At 39.3% G+C, this 20661-nt stretch overlaps 1 protein-coding gene across 1 annotated transcript in view; it reads left to right on the top strand.

Annotated features, from left to right (window-relative positions):
* The window catches only part of HHLA1 (HERV-H LTR-associating 1), a 40213-nt gene extending 29124 nt beyond the window's left edge, over nucleotides 1-11089 (top strand). Inside the window, exons 13-15 of the mRNA XM_030549614.1 lie at nucleotides 6377-6533; nucleotides 10657-10739; nucleotides 11046-11089. Coding sequence (XP_030405474.1) covers nucleotides 6377-6533; nucleotides 10657-10739; nucleotides 11046-11089 — 284 coding nt within the window. The remainder of the gene's footprint in view (nucleotides 1-6376; nucleotides 6534-10656; nucleotides 10740-11045) is intronic.
* Nucleotides 11090-20661: the final 9572 nt, after the last annotated feature.

Here is a 20661-nt window from a genome sequence, read left to right as displayed (position 1 = left end):
TCTTCACAGGTCTGTGTTCACAGGTCTGTGAAGAGGTCCTCCATGCCCATGTTCTTCTCTTCAATTTTACTGAATTATGTGATAAAGTCAAAGAACACTTATATTTGTGAATTTTTGGAATAGTGCTTCCTCAGACATGGGGATTACGTCATCTTGTGGGTGATGTCAGTTTTATACCGAAGGTCTGATTCATCCATTGAGGCCCCAGAAGTTCCTGAGGCTCTGATGCACTGTATAAGCTTTTTCTGGAAAATTCATTTTCATTTAGAAAAAAAAGTCAGACTTTCTCACAGAACAGAAATTCTAGTTGGAAAACTGACAGGTTTCAGTCTAATAGTGTCAAAACATTAGAATGGCACATGATAGATAGATAGATAGATAATGACATCACAGTGAGTCTGAATTTTAGACTTAAGACTGTGTACTGAAATGGATGTTAAAGTTACCTTATAATATATATATATATACACCTTATAATACATATATATAAATACATATATAGCCTCTTTCTTATAGGCACTCAAAGCAGTCTGCTAAGGTGGGCACGTATTATTCCCCTCTCATAGAGCTTAAGAGATTTTCCCAAGGTTAGAATGGGTCAACAAGTTCTGATGGAACAGTTTTCTATTAGAAAATGCAGTTCTGTTGAAACCAAAATGTTTTGTGGGAACATGTTGATTCTGATGAGCTGTTCAATGGGAAAAATATATGTTAATATTTTATATAGGAAATCAAGTGAGCACAACAAAAGAGAACATTTCAACATTATGAAAATGGAACAAAAAAGTTGAAACAAGCTCATCAGAATCAACATGTTCCCACAAAACTTTTTGGTTTCAACAGAACTACATTTTCTAATAGAAAACTGTTCTGTCTGCTAGCTTCATTTTCCTCCTGCCCCTGGATGCCATTTTATATTAAACTTCATGTCAGCACTAGACAACTCAGGCATATTTCAACAGAGCTTCATTAAGCCAAGTGTAAGTGGAATAACCTCCCCTATCACATAACATAAGATTGCAGAAACCATAAAGAATGTGAGGTATTTGGACCCAAAAATGCAACTACTCTTTCAGAGAGATTATATCCTGTGTGTAAGGAATCTTATCTATATAAGATTTAAGGCCAGGTCCTGATCCCAAGCGTAAATCCAAGAGCAACTTGATTGAAGCCAGTTAATTTCAACAGTGTCACCAACACCATGCATTCCATCTGCTCCACAACTTTCAGTGTCCCTCTCTGTGAATGCCCCCAAGTCATTCTCTGTAGAGACAATGCCCTATAGGAGTCAAGGAGTCTCCAAGTCTCCCATCATCTCCTCTCCATTCTTTGGTAGTTTTGCTACTAGAGCCTTTCCTGGCCAAGGCTGTGGCTGGGACTCCTTGTTACTTTATTTTCCCAGCAGGGAGGGGCTCCATGGGAAATATAACACAACGCAGGACTGCAATACATTTTCTGCCTAATTTCTGTAGAGTTGATAGGAGAGTGGGAGGGGCAGCATTGTCCTGGGCCTCCACCATGACCATCGTCTCCCAACCTAGTTCTGGTCTTGATCCCCTCCATAAGGATCCTGACTCCCTCCTGGGGATTCTTCTGCCAGGTTCCAGGAAGGGGAAAAGGGTCCATACAGCTGACCTTTTTCTGTCCATGTGGGTCAAAGGAGATTAATGCATAGAGGAGCCGTCAGGAATGATCTAGACCCCTAACATTATGTGTGATGTTTTCCCGTTCCATGAGGCAGCATCACAAGAGCAAGAAGCACCAAATAAAACCCAAAAAAACTTCCCCTTGTCACAAAAACACTTAAAAGATAAGTGGCAGAGCACAAGACAGTTATCCCACCAGCCAATGTTTAAAGGTTGCATTTTTGGCAACAATTGTAGTGAGCGTTTTTGCCAACATCTAGCCACCATATCTAGAGTGTTAGTTAAATGCAAATGCACAATACAAAAAAACATGCCAGGCACTAAAAAGGTGGTGCTGCTTGTCTTTGACTAAAAAACAAAGAAAAAAAAACTGAACATTTTTTGGTTTTTCAAAACTGAAAAAACCAAAAAGTTTCATAAACTGATAGTGAAGGTGTTTTTCTTCCTCTCTCATCTTTTCCTCCTATTTCTTGTCCCTTTTTTCTTTTTTTGCTACTGAGAAAGGGGGAGGGAAGAGTGTGTGTGTGTGTGTAGGGGGGGCACTGAAAACCAATTTTTGTGGGTTTTTTATTGAAAAAAATTAGAAAAATAAAAAAATGCAGAAAATTTTCATTTTTGAATAGAAGACCCATATCATAGAAGAGTTTTAAACATACAGTTTGACCAGCTGTAATAAATACACATTATATTCCTTTAAAAAAAAAACCCCACAAAAACAAAATAAAAAATTGACCTTAATCCAATTCCATCAAATCCAGTGCCATCAAGCACTTAAAAATAACACATAGTGACATGGATCAGAATTGTTTCAGAATTCTGTACTGCAATATGCAGACATGGTAATTCTACTTAGAGTGAAATGTCCTCCTACAATGACAGTGACCTGTGAGAAAAAGTCATCTCTCTACAGGCCTTGTCTACAATGCAAGCTAGTGGTGAGAGTCTCCTGCTCATATGCGCATACCATATTGTTTCTATTACTGTATGGAGTAGTTTTCTGGGGATTTTCATGTAATGAGAACTGAAGTGTCATATGCCATAACTTCAACAAATTTCATAGGCCATGAGCCGTCTAGTCCCATATCAAATAGTGGTTAGTCCCAGATTTATCAAAGGAAAACTATAACCACCACCCCATAATTCATAACTTTTTAATAGCATACCAATAGAGAACCTTCTTTCTAACCCCAGGTAATTAGTGCTTTGCTTCTATTCTCAAAGATGAAGGTTTATATCCTTGGTGCATTCTTAGCATAACTAGTGAAAGATTCGTGAAATTATTTCCTAACATTAATTTATCATTGTGCAACAGGCGAGCGGGTACTACCTGTGCAGTATGTTGTTGATGGTGGAGAGGGTGAAGAAGTCTAAAGAGATGTGGGAAAAATCCCAAAAATAAACAGGAACCAGTTAATAGAACAAAGACATTTCTGAAATCCAAACGCTCCACCTATAATAACTCTGTGACACGTCTAGTTTAGTCCTTAAGGCACCATATTTTGGTTTCTGCTGCAATAGACTAAAAAAATCCCTCACTTGGTCCTTGTCACTACACACCATCAGCAGTAAGAGATGGCTAAGCAGCCGTGCACTTCACGCTATGACTCCCTCAGCTTCATTATGGCACCACGAGACAGAAAAGATGTTTGTAAAAAATTGGGCCAGATGTTGATAAGAGATTCTTTTTGATAAAAAGTTGGAGTCTTTCTGGAGACCAATGTACAGAAATGTCTAAGGAATGAAGATGGGTTGGTGGAGCAACATAGATTTATTGAACCACATAGCCCTACAATGAGAAGAAATCATTGTATACATTTAATAAACAAAAAAGAAAACACAGGGACTAAGGAAACAATGTCAGCATCTCAAAAGGTCTCACAAACCCTTTGGAAGTCATGTTAGTTGCAGATGATCCATTTGTAGCTAAAGAGTAAGTGGTCCAGTAACTCAATGTGAAGAGCACATTAGTGGAAGCTATATTGATGTAAGTACAACCAAGGTTACGGTAATTACTAAATATAATGGAAAACTCATCAGACCATTGTCTTCATGGGTCCTTGAGGATAGGACCTGTGCAGTCACTATGGAATTAAACTATCTGGCCATCACAATTCATCTGAAGTGTGTGCTCATCTTTAGTATTTGCTTTCATTACCATAGAAGGTTCATTAAGAACATAAGAACGGCCATACTGGTTCAGACCATGTAGCCCAGTATCCTGTCTTCCAACAATGGCCAATGGCAGGTGCTTCAAAGGGAATGAACAGGACAGGGCAATCATTTCAGGTGTGCTAAGCCTCATAATCCAAAATATCAATTAAAACATGACAGCACAAGTGAAACTACTGCAATGAGAGGAAGTCTTCTACTAAAACCATCAGAAGCCACCCAGTTGGATCAGGAGGCTTTTAACAAACAAATAGGAAACATCTTTAAACCCCACATTTGGAATAAGAAAAAAGGATGGAATCCATCAAAATACCATTCACTTATGGCCACTGCTCCATGATAAAAGGTGCATCAGCCATGCGGGGTGTGAATCAGGGCAGTAAGCATGGATTGCGCCTACTATAAAAACTCAGCCCTTTTCTAGGCACGTGCTAAAGAAGGAAACAGTCACCTCATAATGGATGACGGCATCATTTGTCAGTCAATTGACTGGACCTATGATATTGGTACTTGAATTCAGTTTATTTATCCCAAGTCAACCTCACCTCTGAGTTTCTGTTTTTTGTAGGCTAAAGGTTATGATCCTTTGGGCAAAGTCTAATAGTCACCATGCAAACCATCTCCTCGTGGCAAAATTCTGTTGTGCCTTCTGAATTGTTTGATTGGCAGGATATTTTCTATATTTACTGAACAAAATCAATAGAAGTGTTTTAAAAAACAAAATATTTTACTTAAAATTCCTGTATGGATTGGGGGAATATCTGTTATTACTAAAACACAGTTAAAGTATTGGCCCGGCTTAGCCAGTACAGTGCTTGAGAATGGTATTTCTCAATAAGAGTAGAAGAGGCACAGTCTGAAAAGATGGAGCCTCTCATTGACTGGTTGGTTAGCAATGTCACAGGGTGCAGAGAACAGGGTTGTGTGGGAGTGGATTGCCAAGATGTTGTTAAAATTTTGCAATCAAATTGAAGGGAGGTTTGGTGACATTTCGCTGCCTTTGGCGTCATTCATTGCATCTCTGGACACTATGAGATCATTCCTAGCAGAGAATAAAGACTTGCCTCCGGGGCTTGTGAAAATATTTCGGAAGAGCATATTTTCTTTTTTTCTTTTGTAACAAACCAGCTTGTGCCAAAAGGCAGATTTATTTAAAATGGGTTTTCAGGGTTGGATACCCTCAGATCCATCTATAATGTTTTCTTGTACACGTGTGCACCCTTAAATGCTGTGCTACACTATCAATAACTTCAATAAAGTTTTCAGGGACTGAAACAAACATTTCTGGACAATGCACTTAACATGAAAAAGACTATGCAAGGTTTTTCTTCATTATGAGAAAGTGTTTTTATTTGAAAAGAGAAACAAGTGAAAAAACATTTTCTGTATGCATATATGCACATCATATATAGGGTTTATTAAAGCCCAATGGGAAAATGTTTGTCAAAGGCCTCTTGGTAATATAATTGCCAAAGCAATCTAGATCTTATCAAACTGGTGTTGCATTTGCTTATTATCATATAAATCAAACAAAGAAACAAATGTAACATCAATGTCTACGCAGGAATATTTCAGCTAGTGTCAAAGCCTCTGCTCTCCTGTTCTTAAACAGATATATAAAAAGAGGTGCAGAAGAGTGAGAGGCTGCCCATCTGTGAACTCCGGCATATTTCAGTCTAAGGGACAAAACTATGAACCAGGTGATGCATTATTTAACCATTCATATTCCAGCAGATCTTCACAAGTCTGTAGGAGAAGGTACAGTATCACAATTGCACTGAGAAGCCTTGGTGAATCTAGAGATTGTTCTTAGACCTCAATCATACAGGTCTGAGAATTCATGAAGCTAGAACATTCACTGCAGATGATGAAAACATGTCTGAAATACAAATGAAAATGGAAACAATATGACTCTAAAGGCTTTGGGTCAAATTTTTAGCCTACCCTTCACCAGAGGCTGTTTAGTCCATATATTCATCTAAGCACCCAATTCTACCCACAGCTAAGGTATTTAGACTGAGATTTTCAGAGCTGTTTAAAGGAACTGGATGCCCAATTCCCATTAGAATTAATAAGAACGAGGTTTCCAAACCTGGGAAACATTTCTGCTTTAGGCTATCAGTGACCTTCTTAATGAATGGGTGCAAAACTGTAGGTCAGAATCTTTTGTATCCTCTAAAAAGTGAAACCTGGGTATAGAAAATGTCATTTATAATGAAATGGAATAAATTTCTCAATCTTTTCAATGCATCACAATTTGCAAAGCTGCAGTTTCAGTTATATTGAACTTCCACTTATAAATGACATTCTGTAAATGACTAAATAGGAACTCAATAAGATGATTCTTAGAGTTGTTCTAAATAGATGTTAGCATGGATTGAGCAGAGACCTTCCTATTTTAAACCTTGATCTCACTCAATGATCTCCCAAATTGTGTACTGTGTTTTTCCATTAGTTTTGTTCCACACAGGTTTGGTTTTTATGACATTTAGTGCAATGAACTTGTCAATCAGCATCTTTCCCAAGTATTCACACTAGTTTCAGAGTTATATTTCTTCTAGGATGTCCACAGGCAGCTCTTAAAGAGCCATCCATGAATTCCCCTCCTGTTACCTTTATGGCTCAAAAGATCAATCCTTGCGTGATGGAGCTGTGTAAATTTTTCCAGCAGTGCCTTTGTGTCAATCAAAGAAGAAATTCAAGAAAAGAAGCCATGAGGTAAATCTAGCCCTCCTTTTACCATCCTTTACCTTCTTGGGATGTTCTGCGTTGCTCTCTCAAAGGACAGTTTCCAATCACCAACAGTTAGTTTTAAAAATCTGCAAGTCTGGCCCTACGGGACCTTACAATCAAGTATACAGGGAGGATGCATTTCAGGGAAGCATCAGCCCCAACCACATGGGATTGGGATTTATGTGGGGACAGGTGGGCAAAATGGAGTCTGAGAAGAGGGCATGTCTCTCATCTTCTGTCAGTGATTCGTTTGGGATAAAGGTAATCTGAATGCTGTGTTCACACAGGCCACTCATTGCCTGGAAGGACTGGGGCAACATTCTTCTTGGTTTTGTTCATCATCAGAGGCCAGATTCCCAGCTACACAGGGTTCTAGGAAGGGGGCAAAGGCAACTGTCTAGTCCCCTGATGGTGGATCTAGCTCCAGGATCAGGGGAGTGGACAGTTGCCTTCGCCCCCTTCCTAGCTCTGCTGTAGTCTCTACACCCAATGAGAGGAGAGGGCACAACAGTGATGGAGCTGAGGGGCCAGGATCTTCCCTCAGGCCTAGAATAGGAAACTGGGAGAGGCAGGACTCCTGGGCTCTGTTCTGCTGCTGAATGACTATGGGCAAGTTGGAAGCAGAGCTGGGAATAAAGCCCAGGAGTGAATAACCTAAATTACATGCCTCAGTTTCCCCATCAGTAAAATGGGGATGTTAACACTTATCTGCCTCATTGTGAAAAATCCCATGGCTAGATGCCACTGCATGTGTCCAACACAAGATGAAAGTCATTGTATGAAATGGGAAAATGTGCCTCTCCCATTGCTCTCCAGCTTCCCCTGAGATAGGCCTCAGGCTGCTACTTACTCTGAAGTGTATTACAATAGAGGAGTCTCTTTCTCTGTTGTGAATTGGCGCAGAGGAGTGTTTTGTAGTTCTCTAATTCTCAGAAAACTCAGTAACACCTGCTTATAAACTCAGTTGAAAATGGTGCTGAAGAAACCATCTGGCACAGCTCAAATCCTCTTGATTTGACTGGTTTAGGAGATTATTTCCTACATAACTTGGTAGCGTGGCTATAGATACAGGAAAAGTAGGAGGAGAGATTGTATGCTTCCAAGATAAAAAGCCACATTTTAGCCCTGCTGTTAGGGAGCAAAATCCTACAGATTTCACTGGAATTATACCAGCATTGAATGTAAACAGGAGAGCTGGTAGAATTTTTTTTTCATTACATTATTTGATGAACATTTATGAGTTTTCATTTTTGTCAAAAATTTTCTTTGATTTTTTTGAGGTTTTTCATAAACAAACTAAAAATTTTAATTTCAATATTTTGACCAAAAGAATTGAGAAAATTGGCCACTTTTTGAAGAAAAGTCTATTTTGTCAAAAAAAAGCCATTTTCCGTTACAAAAATGTTTCACTGGAAATTTTCCAGCCACAGGTTGTTAACCAGCAATGCAAATGCAGCCTGGTCTGATCCAGCTCACTGGTGGTAGCAGATCTCCTGAGCTCACTGTGTTCTTGGGCTGATGTTAACTCCGACCATACAGCAAAAATTGATGAGCATCATGTTTCTGATGAGATAGGTGTAAACGTGAGGCATTCGCTTAGCTGAGGCTGTCACTGGAGAATGAAAGTCCACCTGAAATCCCAGTTGCAGACCTGATGTTGAACCAGCAGTGAAATACATATTTTAATAGGCTCCTCACCAGCAGGGTTCTTCCCCCAATAATATCAAAAACACTGTGATATAAAAGGAACAGAAACAGCAGCCGGTGTGTTTGCAATAGAAAATCATCTTGGTAAAGGAAAAGTGCTGCTTAGGCTGATATCTCAAGGTGCTGCAAGGTTCATTGCCTAGACAAGTGATATACTTTTCGAGGTATTGAACTAATCATGCCTCTTCCTCTCTTTTTTTTGTACATTATGCCTCTTTCCATGCTCCCTCCCTAGGCTCAGGATAACCTTTGATGCTTCCCATTTTCTGCACTAGATTGTCCTCCTCTGTTCCAAGAGGGCTTTGAACTTTGCATGTAGCTGGAGAACCCAGGACAGTCATTTTTAGACTCCTTCTGGTTGGATGTGGGGAGAGGGCAGCATAATTTTTTTCTAACTTTTAATTATTGTTAGTGATGAGCTTGTGGAAAATCAGGTACCTGGGAGCTGGGGGAGGGAGGAGGAGCTATCTCACACCCAGAGCAGAGCCACTTGTTCCCAGAACTCACACCAACAAAATGCAGAGTCAAATTGACAGAGCTGAAAGAACAATTGAGAGAGAACAATATGTGCTGTGCTGGAAGGAGTTTTTGTCTGGTTTCCTGCTTCCATACAGTCCTCAAGGCTTCTATGTATGGCGTGCCCATCTTAGCACCCTTGTCGTGCTGCCTTCAGGTTGTTAAACTCTTCTCCTAAAAATGACTCTTAAGTGTGCTTTGTGGGACAGATTTTCAAAAGTGCTCAGCATTGTCCTGACAGTGTGTAATAAAAACACCTGCCATTGACTTCACTGGAAGCCAACTTAGGGCAATGTTAAGTGCTTTAAAAAATCCTACTCTAAATCCCCAAATGTTTAAATACGGCTAGAGCTACTGATAAATGTTACAAATATAGACCTCTGAGTATTTTGATAATACTTCTGTATGAATAGGATATCCTTGCATTGGGCTATTCCCATTAATCCCTAGTCCTGAAAGAGAGACAGGCATGTGGACAGTAATTTCTTTAGATAAGAATCTGTATACTTGATTGGTGGCCTTGAAAGCTTAAGAATTTGAGAGGAAAAACTATATTGAGCCAATTAAATCAAGAATTTCCACATGTGGGAATGAGAGATGGAAACATAGAAGGGAAGAAAAGACATTTAGAAAATATCTTCCATTGTTGTAGCCATGTCGGTGACAGAATATTAGAGAGAAAAGGTGGGTGAGGTAGTTTCTTTAATGGGACCAACTTCTGTTGGTGAAAGCTACAAGAGAAAATTTGGTCCAGTAAAAGATATTGCCTCACCCACCTCTGATCTCTATTTAGAAAATATGTCATATTTGATGATGGGCCTGATCTAAAGCCCATTAAAATCAATAGGAGTCCCTATATTCAAATCTATCTGAAGCAAATCCCTGATAGGTGTCATTGGGTAATTATCCCTGGTGACACTGCACTGGTAATATGGCTGATAGTGGTGTGAATCAGCACTGGCCCATTGACTCAGAGGGATTTAAAGTGTACAATGTAGGTTTTATAGTCTAGTGGTCTCCAAAGTGGAGTGCGCAAGAGGATCCTGGGTGGTGTGCGGCAGAAGGAGAGCTTTTTTCTTTTTTTCCACTTCAGCAGTTCTGGTGGGAGTCTGAGTGGCTTTTTTTTTGTTGTTGTTCCCTTCAGCAGTTCTGGCGGGAGTCTGAGCGGCCTTTTTTTTTTTTTGGCAAAAATGATAGAGCTGATGTGGCAGGGGGGTGCGTGCTCAAAAATGTTGTACTGATAGGGGTGCGCAATTAAAAAAGTTTGCAGACCACTGTTATAGTCCCTTGCAAAACAAGAATATATGGAGTCAGCCCATTATATTGCATTTTTAGGGTGACGCAAGATTGGGCTAACTGTGTTTATCTTTGAAAGCACAAGGCTTGTAAGAATTACCTGATCTCCAAATAAAATGTCAGGCAGTCCTCCCCCAGGCAAAATTCCCATTGTAGTTAATGGCAGTTTTACTTGAGTAAAGACTGGGAATTGGGCTGCAAATGGATAAATATTCTGGGACGGTATCTGATCTGACAGCCCCAGGGTTTGAATCATGGGTAACTCCATTAACTTCAGTGGAATTATTCCAGATTTATAGCGACATGAACAAAATCAGAACCCAGGCTTTATATGCAGCATACATCTTTTGTCTATTTAAACTAGAACACTTACCTGAAAAAATGTACATATAAAATCACAATAGATGAAATGATATTACTCCCCTAACTTTGCTAAATCTTTAGGTACTTGTGGCACCTTAGAGACTAAGAAATTTATTTCAGCCTGATCTTAGAGACTAAATTTGTTAGTCTCTAAGGTGCCACAAGTACTCCTGTTCTTTTTGCGGATACAGACTAACACGGCTGCTACTCTGAAACCTGTCTTTAGGTACTGTATTGAATACTATTCCTGGTTCTTGAAAAATGCAACTTACATCTGTGAAAGGGTCAAAAGAATGGCTTACTCACAAAGTAAGTAAACTTTCTGGCTATACTCTTCCATAATCTATTAAATGTGTCAAAGTGGAGGTGAGTCAATTTATAGCCGCTGAAAATCTGGCTCAGTAAAGTTGCAAAAGGTGTATGGAGCCACTCATGATCTAAAGATCATTAACGAGACGCTTTAAATCTCCACAGAGCGATTAAGAGTCTTTCCCCAATAGCTATTTTATTATCTTTTATTTATGAAATACAAAAGGTATAATTAAGTTTACAATATGTTTTAGAAATTCTCCTTGTGAAGTATGTTCTGAGTGTGATTTTCTTTTGTTCTTCCAGCATTAAAGCAAAAATGCCTTACAAACATCTGTAAATCTGTCTAAAGCACTGAGGGAATTTACTGCAAATGAGAAGAGTTCTGGCAGTCTTTAGTAGTCTTTTTCCATTTAACAAGAATTGATGGTTATCTATGTTAGTTACAAATCTTTGTATCAACCAGCTATTTTCTAGAGATTGTTCTTCCTCCAAAAGATTGTATAAATGATGTATAAAACCAGGTGAACTTCAAACAATAAATTTAACTGTAATGAAATATTTTTAAAAGATTTTTAAACCATGCTTTATAAAAGATATCAATAAAGTCTGTTAATGTGTGCAGATTGTTAGTTTTGTCCAAAATTACATTAAAGAGATCATAATAAATATGAAATAATTTTAAATCAGACCTAAAAGAGGTCTAAGAGGTGACACTTGTTTACTATTTCATAAACTTAAACATTTTCAGATTGTTCAGTGTTCCAAATCAAGAGATCTCCCTTATTCCATGCTTTAAATTGGTGAGCCATGTGAGCAGGAGAATACAACCACTTTATCTTCTTCTATAAGAAATGTTTGTACCTTCAGTGCTTTCACTGCTATGCTGAATCTACATTAGCTTATGCCAATTCATAGCAAGTACTAAAAACTCCTGTCCTTAGCCTGCTCCCTCCAATTCCTTTGTATATCTTCAGTGAACTAACAGCTCTTGCTAATAAAAGCAACAACAAAACAAAAATCACAAGACACTTGTGTTCCAATGTAACACCTAATGCTGCCGTGAATCAAAAGTATGTTATCCAACTATTCACATTTCAAACAAGGTAAAAATCTTTTCCCTGTTACTGAGTACAAATTTAACCCAGATATTTTATTAAAGAGAAGAATATACCAAATAATACAATACCAAAGAAGAAGAAGAACACAACTGAGAATCACAGAGTAGTCTATAGGCATAACAAGGGTTTCTGGTGCTCCTCTTTCAAAGCGTATGTTCGCCATGGTACCTGGTGGCAGGGTGCAAGAGCTAAGCTTTCAGTCTTGGCAAAGGGCAAAGGAATTTAGAAGGAGATAAATTATAACCACATCACTTAGCAAAAGTCAGGCCGTTTAGAAAGAACAATGCCTGGTATGAACAGTGTGTAAATCAGACTAGGAATAACAGGAGTATCCTTCGTGATACAGCTGGCCAGTGCTTTTTGCAGAATTAAAAACCAGAAAACACCGCCACTCACCATTTAAAAAAACTTCCCACAAAAATTTTAGAAACTGAAATTTTGGGATTTTAGAAAACAAAGAAATTTTTAGTTTTCCTCTCCTTCCCCCCCTCTTTCTCTTATTGAATGGCAACATGAGAAAAAAAAGAGGAAAAAAGGAGGAAGTGTATGGAGAGAGAGAGAGAAAAAAAAAAACCCAGAAAAATAGAAAACTGGAAAGCAATGTTTCAGTTTTGGGTGTTTCCCAAGTTTTCACTGAAAAAACAAAATATTTCTAAAGAAAAACATTTTCTGTGAAAATTTTCATTTTGGTAAACAAGCCATTTTCTTTGCAAAAATGCTGGACAGAATTTTTCAATGATGTCTGATTAAATAAATGCGCTGACAAATAAGGGTCCAGCATCCCCCCCCCCAGAGACTCCCTGCACCACAACCCCAATCCTGGCCCAAATGAGGAGGGGAGTTGAGGGGGAGGGACTGGAGAGTGAGCCCACCACACATTCACCTTGAGACTGAGCAGCAGTAGCTCCTGCGTCCCACAGGACTGGGCCTACCTCCCCACTCTGGGTCTTGGGGCCTGGAACATCAGGTCTCAGTGCCGCTCAGGGTTTGCCTGTCCTTCCCCCTGCATCAGGACAGAGGTACAACCAGGCCAAACCTGAGTGGCACTGCACCAGGAGAGGGAAACTGAGCCCAGCCTCATGGGGCAGGAGACACCACTGTGGAGTGAGTCATGGACAAAAGGAAAAGTCACTGTAGCTGTGATCTTTTTCCTGTTTCTTGAGAAACCTGCAGCCTTAATTATCAGTCACCAGCCTAGCTCGAGTTCCATTTCAAAGCTCAATATTTCCATTAGGCTCCCAAAACAAGCCACCACCAGTAACCATGCGACTGCGTTGGATGGAAAGCGGAGCATGAAGTGCCAGCACTCATACATCTGTGGAAATGAACGATTCTTATGATCATGATATCGCTTTAGGAGGCTTTCCTCTGCTGCTGGAAGCTCCTCAGTAGCACAGGGGGCACGTTTTTTGGGGAAAAAATTAACAATGTTCTTTATTTTTGGTCAAGAAATGTTGAAATAGAAATTTTTTAACCCGCTGTAGTCTTTACTCTCTCTTTCTCTCCATAGCCTAGTTATTACTGATGTGGATCAGCTCCACAGCCCTTTTTATGTATCTTTTGGGCCATTCCATCCTCCCCACATTAATATGTTGGACCAGATCATCAGCTGGCATAAATTGGCATATGTCCACTGATGTCAACAGAACTATGCCAATTCATACCACTTGGCAAGGTGGCCCATTGTAAATCAAAGAGATCTCTCTGGGCTGCTGATTTCAAACTGTGGCACCATCTGCCTCCCTGAGGAAACAATTACTTTATTCCTAGCTCATTCCAACCACCCTGTCATAAACAGATAGCTAAGGGTTAATGTCTCTTTCTCCTATAAAGGGTTAACAAACAGTGACCTGCAAACACCTGACCAGAGGACCAATCAGGAGACAAGATACTTTCAAATTTCGTGGAGGGAAGCCTTTGTTTGTGGGTTTTGAGTTTGGCTTTGTTCTCTCTGGGTCCTGCATGGGGCTAGAGGTGCAACCAGGTTTCTGCCAATCTCCCTGCTAGTCTCTTATCTATTCAGAATTGTAAGTAAGAAAAGGCGGTCATAGTCTTTTAATTTGTTTTTTTTATTTGCATATGTGTACTTGCTGGAAGTAGCTTAAATTGTGTTTCTGCTGGAGAAAGTTTCTTTCTATTGTTTATAAGTTAAAAGACCCTGTAACTGTTTACCATCTAAAGTCCAGAGATAAACCTTTTACTTTTCTTTCTTTTTTATTAAAAGTTTTGCTTGTAAGACCTGTTGATTTTTCTCTCCTAATTAAGGCTCAAAGAAATTGCGTCTGTATGTACCAGGGAATCGGTGGGAAGCAAGGAGGGAAAGGTAAATTTCCTCTTTGTGTTAGATTCAGGCAGCTTGAATCTGTATTGCCTCTGGGTGAGGGGGAGAGAGAAACTTGCTCTCTCTGTGTTGTGTTTCAAGGAATTGATTCACGGTATCTCCTAGTGTATCCAGGCAGGAAAGATATAGGAGGAGGTAAAGAGGTGGGAGGGAATGGTTTATTTCCCTTTGTTGTGAGACTCAAGGAATCTGGGTCTTGGGGTCCCCTGGGAAGGTTTGGGGGGACCAGAGGGTATCAGGCCCTAAAAATTCCTGATTGGTGGCAGCGCTACAGAATCTAAGCTGGTAATTAAGCTTAGAGAACTTTATGCTAGTACCCATATCTTGAACGCTAAGGTCCAGATTTGGGAATTATACTATGACACACCCACAGGAGGTTTCCCTGACTCCTATTTGCACATAGCTTGGAGCCTAATGACAAAAAGGGAATCACCATAGCTGTCCTTAAGCAGTTAATGTGAACTGACAAATTAGGTGAAGACAAGAGAATGGTGTTATGAATCTTAGCTGTAACTGCCTCAGTAACATACAGCCTGGCAGAACGGTGTGGCTTGGCTTGCTTGCAAGGGGTCAGCCTTTTCTTCAGTCCAGTCATTATGGTAGAACAAGTTGCAGTCAAGGATGCTTTGCTTTTGGTTCTCATGAGCCTCATCCTCTACTTTGTTTTGCTACAGTGTCCGAGATGTGTGCAGCTGTTTCTGAGGATCATGGGTAGATGGGGAATCATCTAGTCTCGCTAGGTCTGATCCTTTAGGGCCTTGTACATTGAGTGCAAGGCCTTGAAATGGCACTGTGGCAGAACCAGGGTGCACAGTACAAGAGTAATGTGATCTTGACGGCTTGCCTCAATGAGGAGACAAATTCTGCCACGTAGGCAAACTGGAATGTCTGGTGTTGTCAGCCTCAACCCCAGATACAGCGACTTATTACAGTCCAAAATGGCAAAATATGCCAAACTTGCCATTAGCTTTCACTAAAATCGTGCATCCGGGATGAGTGACCATTGTCCTTTGCCAATGGTGACTTTGAAGACGAACTGCAGTTGGTATTGCTAAAAGGAATACATATTAAACTAAGAGAAAACCTGGTCCAGAGCCCATTGCAATCAATGGACACCTTTCTATTGACGCCCTTAAACTTTGGCTCAGACCCACAGAGATTAGATAAAGGCAGGGTTTTCAACACTGGTGGGACGCCAAAGCTTGTAATGTTGGATAAGTTTTCAGTGGTCTTTCATCACTGGCCATTACCTCTTATTAAGTTATTAAAAGCCATAATCACATGACCCAGAGATTTGGTAGAAGAGGGAATACAGTGAAACAATTGTTAGTTAATTACAGTAGCATATTAAGTCAGCGTGCAGCACGGTGGATGCACCTGCAGAAAGGCCTCTTAATATAGATCCTTTACATGTCCCATGCTATATTATTAAGCTATGCAGCAGGTATACTGACCTGCAGAAATCTCATGAAAGGACTAATTAATAAATGTTGAAGTAGGGTTGATAAAGGAAGTGATCACATGGGTAAAGTACACATCCAAGGGGGTATAAATCACTTACTACTGACCCTGTTGAAATCCATTTGTCCTCCATCCAACTACCCTTGAATAATATTCCTCAAGGTAAGTTCTTTTTCATATGCTCTTTATTGTTAAAGAATTACACACAAAGAGAAAACTATTTAAGACAGTGAGGATGCAGAATAAAGAGCAGGCAAAATGATTTAGGATATTGTACTAAACCAGAAATATCCCTCCATTATATCTAGATCCATTCATCTTGGTAAAGCATTACAAAAGAACGTAGTAAATGTGAATGTCAGCATTATGCTCGTGTTAAGCATTATAAGCAGTATTTAGGGGAAAAGATGGCGAGGCGTAAATACAGGTTTGCACATTGGTAATTAAATGTTCATTTGCTCATCTGAAAGCTCTATAATGTCTGATTTAGAAAATTAAAACCTAGGATAAACCACAGCTGGAGACAGCAACAGAGAAATTGATTTTTGGTCCCTTTCACATCAGCAAAACTCCATTGACTTCAGTGAAGTTACATGTCTTTGACACTGCTGTTAGTCAGAGCTGACTCAGACATAGACCTGCATGCTGTATAATTTACATCAATATGAAAATATTTTACATGATACATCAGTATGTCTGTAAAAGCTACAATTAATGTTTGACCGTCACAGGGGCAGTTCCTCTGCTGGTTTAAATGAAGTCAATGGAGTTTTGCTGGCTTACGTCTGCTGAAGATCTGAACCACTGTACAATGTTTCATTATACATGTGCCATATTTAAAAGAAGTTTTTTGATTAAATATTCCTTAAAGACATTAAAATTTATTGCAGAATCAAAACAAAACAAACTTCAAGTTCACCATTTTGTTGCCAGTTATGGCTTCCCCACTAACAGTATTTTGGAATAGTCCATTTACTCACCTAAATGGTCCTGTAGCAAATATTGTTAATCAAGTTTAAATAGTCATTGTATCAATTAAAATGTTGGGATACCATGTGAGACTCAGCTTTGCTACAGTATGTGCATTTCACAAGTGTTAGTGAGTAGCTGCATGTTACATCAGAATGAAATATGACCAGGCTGCACAAGTATTTCAGTCACAGCAAATGACCCCCTATAACAAATGTATTTTTACTCTGACATTTAAGACATAAACATCCTACATAACATTTTACTTAATTCACCAGGCAAGTGTTTCTGCTGTGAGACTCTTTCCATTCTTTGGATTAAAACAATGATTATAATTCTGCTGATGAATCTGTTGATGGTATTATACAGTGGTAAGTGACTGCATATTTCTATGTCTATTTAACCTTTACACGTGATATTGACCATTTCAAGTGGACTAGTTTCTGAAAAAAGTATTTGGATTGCCACCCAGTCTCATCACTTTAACATACTGAAAAAGGCAGAATCATCAGATTAGCGATAAAATGTGTTTTTGCTAGATGTCAAAGACATTATAGCAATGCCAAAAATCTTTTAAATGGATTTATAATGTAAACACAATTGGAAGTCTCCGCTTCTCCCAATGTTTTGCTCATAAGAAAAACCTTACAAACCAGTTACATAAAAGGGTTCCAAAATATGTACGAATGTTTTTGAGTCTTTGGATAAATCCATATTATCCAAATACTTGGGACCATTCAGACATACATAAATACAATGAGGTTCAGCTAAACCATCTTCCTGAGCTTTTATCATGGATGTGATTCTCTTCCTTTCCATCAGATTGTTTTGTTCTTGTCACAATGTGTGGAAGGAGTTGCTCTACATGGCTGTTTCTGAAGTTAGAAAGAAGGACTGTAATAGAGCTCACATGAAGTCAAATCCTGCATTGACTTACTACACTGGCTTCCCCTCTCGAATTTCAAAGGGGTTGTTATGGCTTGAATGTCAGCAGAGAATTGAGCCAAAACAAATCACAGAGGAGAACTATATTAATCAAGCTTAGCCTTAAGAGCGTAATATAACAATATCAATCGTCAAGAACACCATTGTGTTCTTTTTTTCTAATGTCAGAGAATCTATATAATAAGATTCCAGGAGTGAGTGAGAGTTTGTGTGTGTGTGTCTGAAGCTGGCCCTAGAATGACTGAATTTCCTAGAATGGAAACAGCTACAAGCATGGTTCAGAGAACTTCTTGTTTAGAATATCACCAGGTTCAAGCATCACTAGATTCGCTGTCTGTTACCATCCCATTTGAAATTCTCAGCCATTTTGACTTTATAAGTTATACCCATTTGACAGCATGGGGCTTTCAGCTACTAGTACAGAAATATCTGCCACAATGTTGGTTTTAGAAAATCAGTGTATATATCCAAAAAAAAAGTAAAAATGACTTTGCGTATTGATCAAACAAATATACTCTTAAAATCTTTAAAATGCTCCAGCCATGAAAAGCTCAAACCTGAGTGCCTAAGGTCAGGCACCCAGATAAAAACTAACATTTAGTCGCTTAAAAATAAATTGGAATGTTTAGGATTGGAATTTCCACAGGCTCCTCAATTCAATATGAAATTCAAGGGTTGTTGAGCACCTAACTTCTTCTTAAATGCCTTTGAAAATCCTAGCCTAAACATCCAGATTTGAACGTTTTAACTAAATAAGAACACAAGAGCTGCCATACAGTATGTCCAGTGTCTTGTCTCCAACAGTGGCCATACCAGAGCTCCAGGTGGAGTTTACAGAACAGGGCAATTTTGGTGTGATCCACTCCCAGCTTCTAGTAGTCACAGGTCTAAGATCTCCCCAAGCCGGTGGTTGCACCCCTGACCGTTAGGTTTGCCATCCCTCCAGGACTGACCTGGAGTCTCCCAGAACCAGCATTGATATGCCAGTGACTATTGAAAGCAATCTGGAAGATTTTAATAGGAGATTTTAAGAAAATGACATTACACCATGTTGGGAAAAATAATTTCCCAGAATAGCTTCAGTCAGAGTTGGCAACCCTACTGACCATCTTGGTTAATAGCCATTGCTGGACCTATCCTCCATGAACATAACGGGTTGTTTTCTGAACCCAATTATACTTTTGGCAGTCAAAACATTCTATGACAAGGAGTTCCATGGCTAGCCGTGTATTGTGTGAAAAAGTACTTCCTCTTGCTTGTATTAAACGCGCAGCCTATTCATTTCATTGGCTAACCTCATGTTATTGTATTGTTGGAAAGAGTAAACAACACTTCTCTATTCACTTTTTCCACATCATTCATGATTTTATAGACCTCTGTCATATCCTCCCTTAGTTGTCTCTTTTTTGAGCTGAACAGTCCTGATCTTAAGTATCAGAGGGGTAGCCGTGTTAGTCTGGATCTGTAAAAGCAGCAAAGAGTCCTGTGGCATCTTATAGACTAACAGACATTTTGGAGTATGAGCTTTCGTGCATCCGACGTGGGTATTCATTCACGAAAGCTCATGCTCAAAAACGTCTATTAGTCTATAAGGTGCCACAGAATTCTTTGCTGCTTTTACGGTCCTGATCTTTTTAGTTTCTCCTTGTATGGAATCATTCCACCCCCTCGATCATCTTCGTTGCCCTTCTCTGAACCTTTTTCTGTTCCACTATATCCTTTTTGAGATGGGGCAACCAGAACAGAATGTGGGTGCACCATAGTGGCAATATGATATTTTTTGTCTTATTTTCTGTCCCTTTCCTAATAGGTCCTAACATTCCATTAGCCTTTTTGACCACTGCTGCGAATTGAGAAGAAGATTTCAGAGCACTATCCAGTGTGATTCCAAGATCTCTTTCTTGGGTGGTAACAGCTAATTTAGACCCCATCTTTCTGTGCATCTAGGGGTGGGACTGGAATGAGATTATTTTTTCCAATGTACAGTACTTTACATTTATCAATGTTAATTTTCATCAGCCATTTTTTTTGCCCAGTCACCCACTTTTGTGAGATCCCTCTGTATTTCCTTGCAGGCTGCTTTAGACATAACTATCTTGAATAATTTTGTGTCATCTGCAAACTTTGCCACGTCACTGTTTACCCCCTTTTCCATATCATTAAAGAATATGTTGAAGAGCACAAGTCCTAGTATAGATCTTTAGAGGACCCACTGTTCACTTCTCTCCACTGTGAAAACTGACCATTTATTCCTACCCCTTTTTTCTATCTTTCAACCAGCTATTGATCCATGAGAGAACCTGCTAATCCCATGGCTACTTTCCTTAAGAATCTTTGGTGTGGGACCTTGTCAAGGCTTTCTGAAAAATCCAGGTCCATTTTGGCCTACAGCTTTTCTCATTTTGGAAAAGATGATCAGCTTTGATTTTTCCCATATTTGTTGATCTCCATTTTCTGAGTGGGAGCTAGGTGGTGTTCAGAGAAGTTGCTGTAAGTTTGCTTGATGGGCCTGGCTTGCTAAACTCCTGAGTACATAAGCCCAACGGAGCTGTCTGCTCCAAAAAGTTCTGGGTGATTTTGACGTAATTGTGCTACATTCCTTGTGCCATGTTAAGCAATTTGAAATAGCTGTGATTATAAACACACAAGCTGAGGGCACACACTCTCTCATTGCTGGGCTTTGTTAAGATTACACTTCTTGAAAGCACGATCAAAAAAGCAGCATCAATTATATGATCTGAACACCACCTCTGTCTTGTAATATCAGTTGTAAGGGGGGAAGGAAGCTTTGAATAAGGACTGGGAACCATGAGGCCTGGCTTGATCACAGAACTTCCTGTGTGACAAAGGGCAAGTCTCTGAAACTTTCTGAAGCATCTATAAAATAGGATTGTTAATATCTGCTTTATGGGAGTGTTTTCAGGTTTAATTAATTAATATTTGTAAAGTGAACATTCCTTGGCTGGAAGGGAAGGTGCCATATACATGTGAAGTATTAGTATGAACACTCAAAGACATGATGTCAGCCGTTTAAATCAATGATTTATCCAGAAAGTCTTCTCTCATCTTTTGTTTTCCTAATAAA

This window comes from Gopherus evgoodei, chromosome 2 (assembly GCF_007399415.2).
Source record: "Gopherus evgoodei ecotype Sinaloan lineage chromosome 2, rGopEvg1_v1.p, whole genome shotgun sequence".
Classification (NCBI taxonomy): Eukaryota; Metazoa; Chordata; order Testudines; family Testudinidae; genus Gopherus; species Gopherus evgoodei.
The sequence above is the reverse complement of the archived record's forward strand: the minus strand, read 5'-3'. Positions and strand labels throughout refer to the sequence as shown.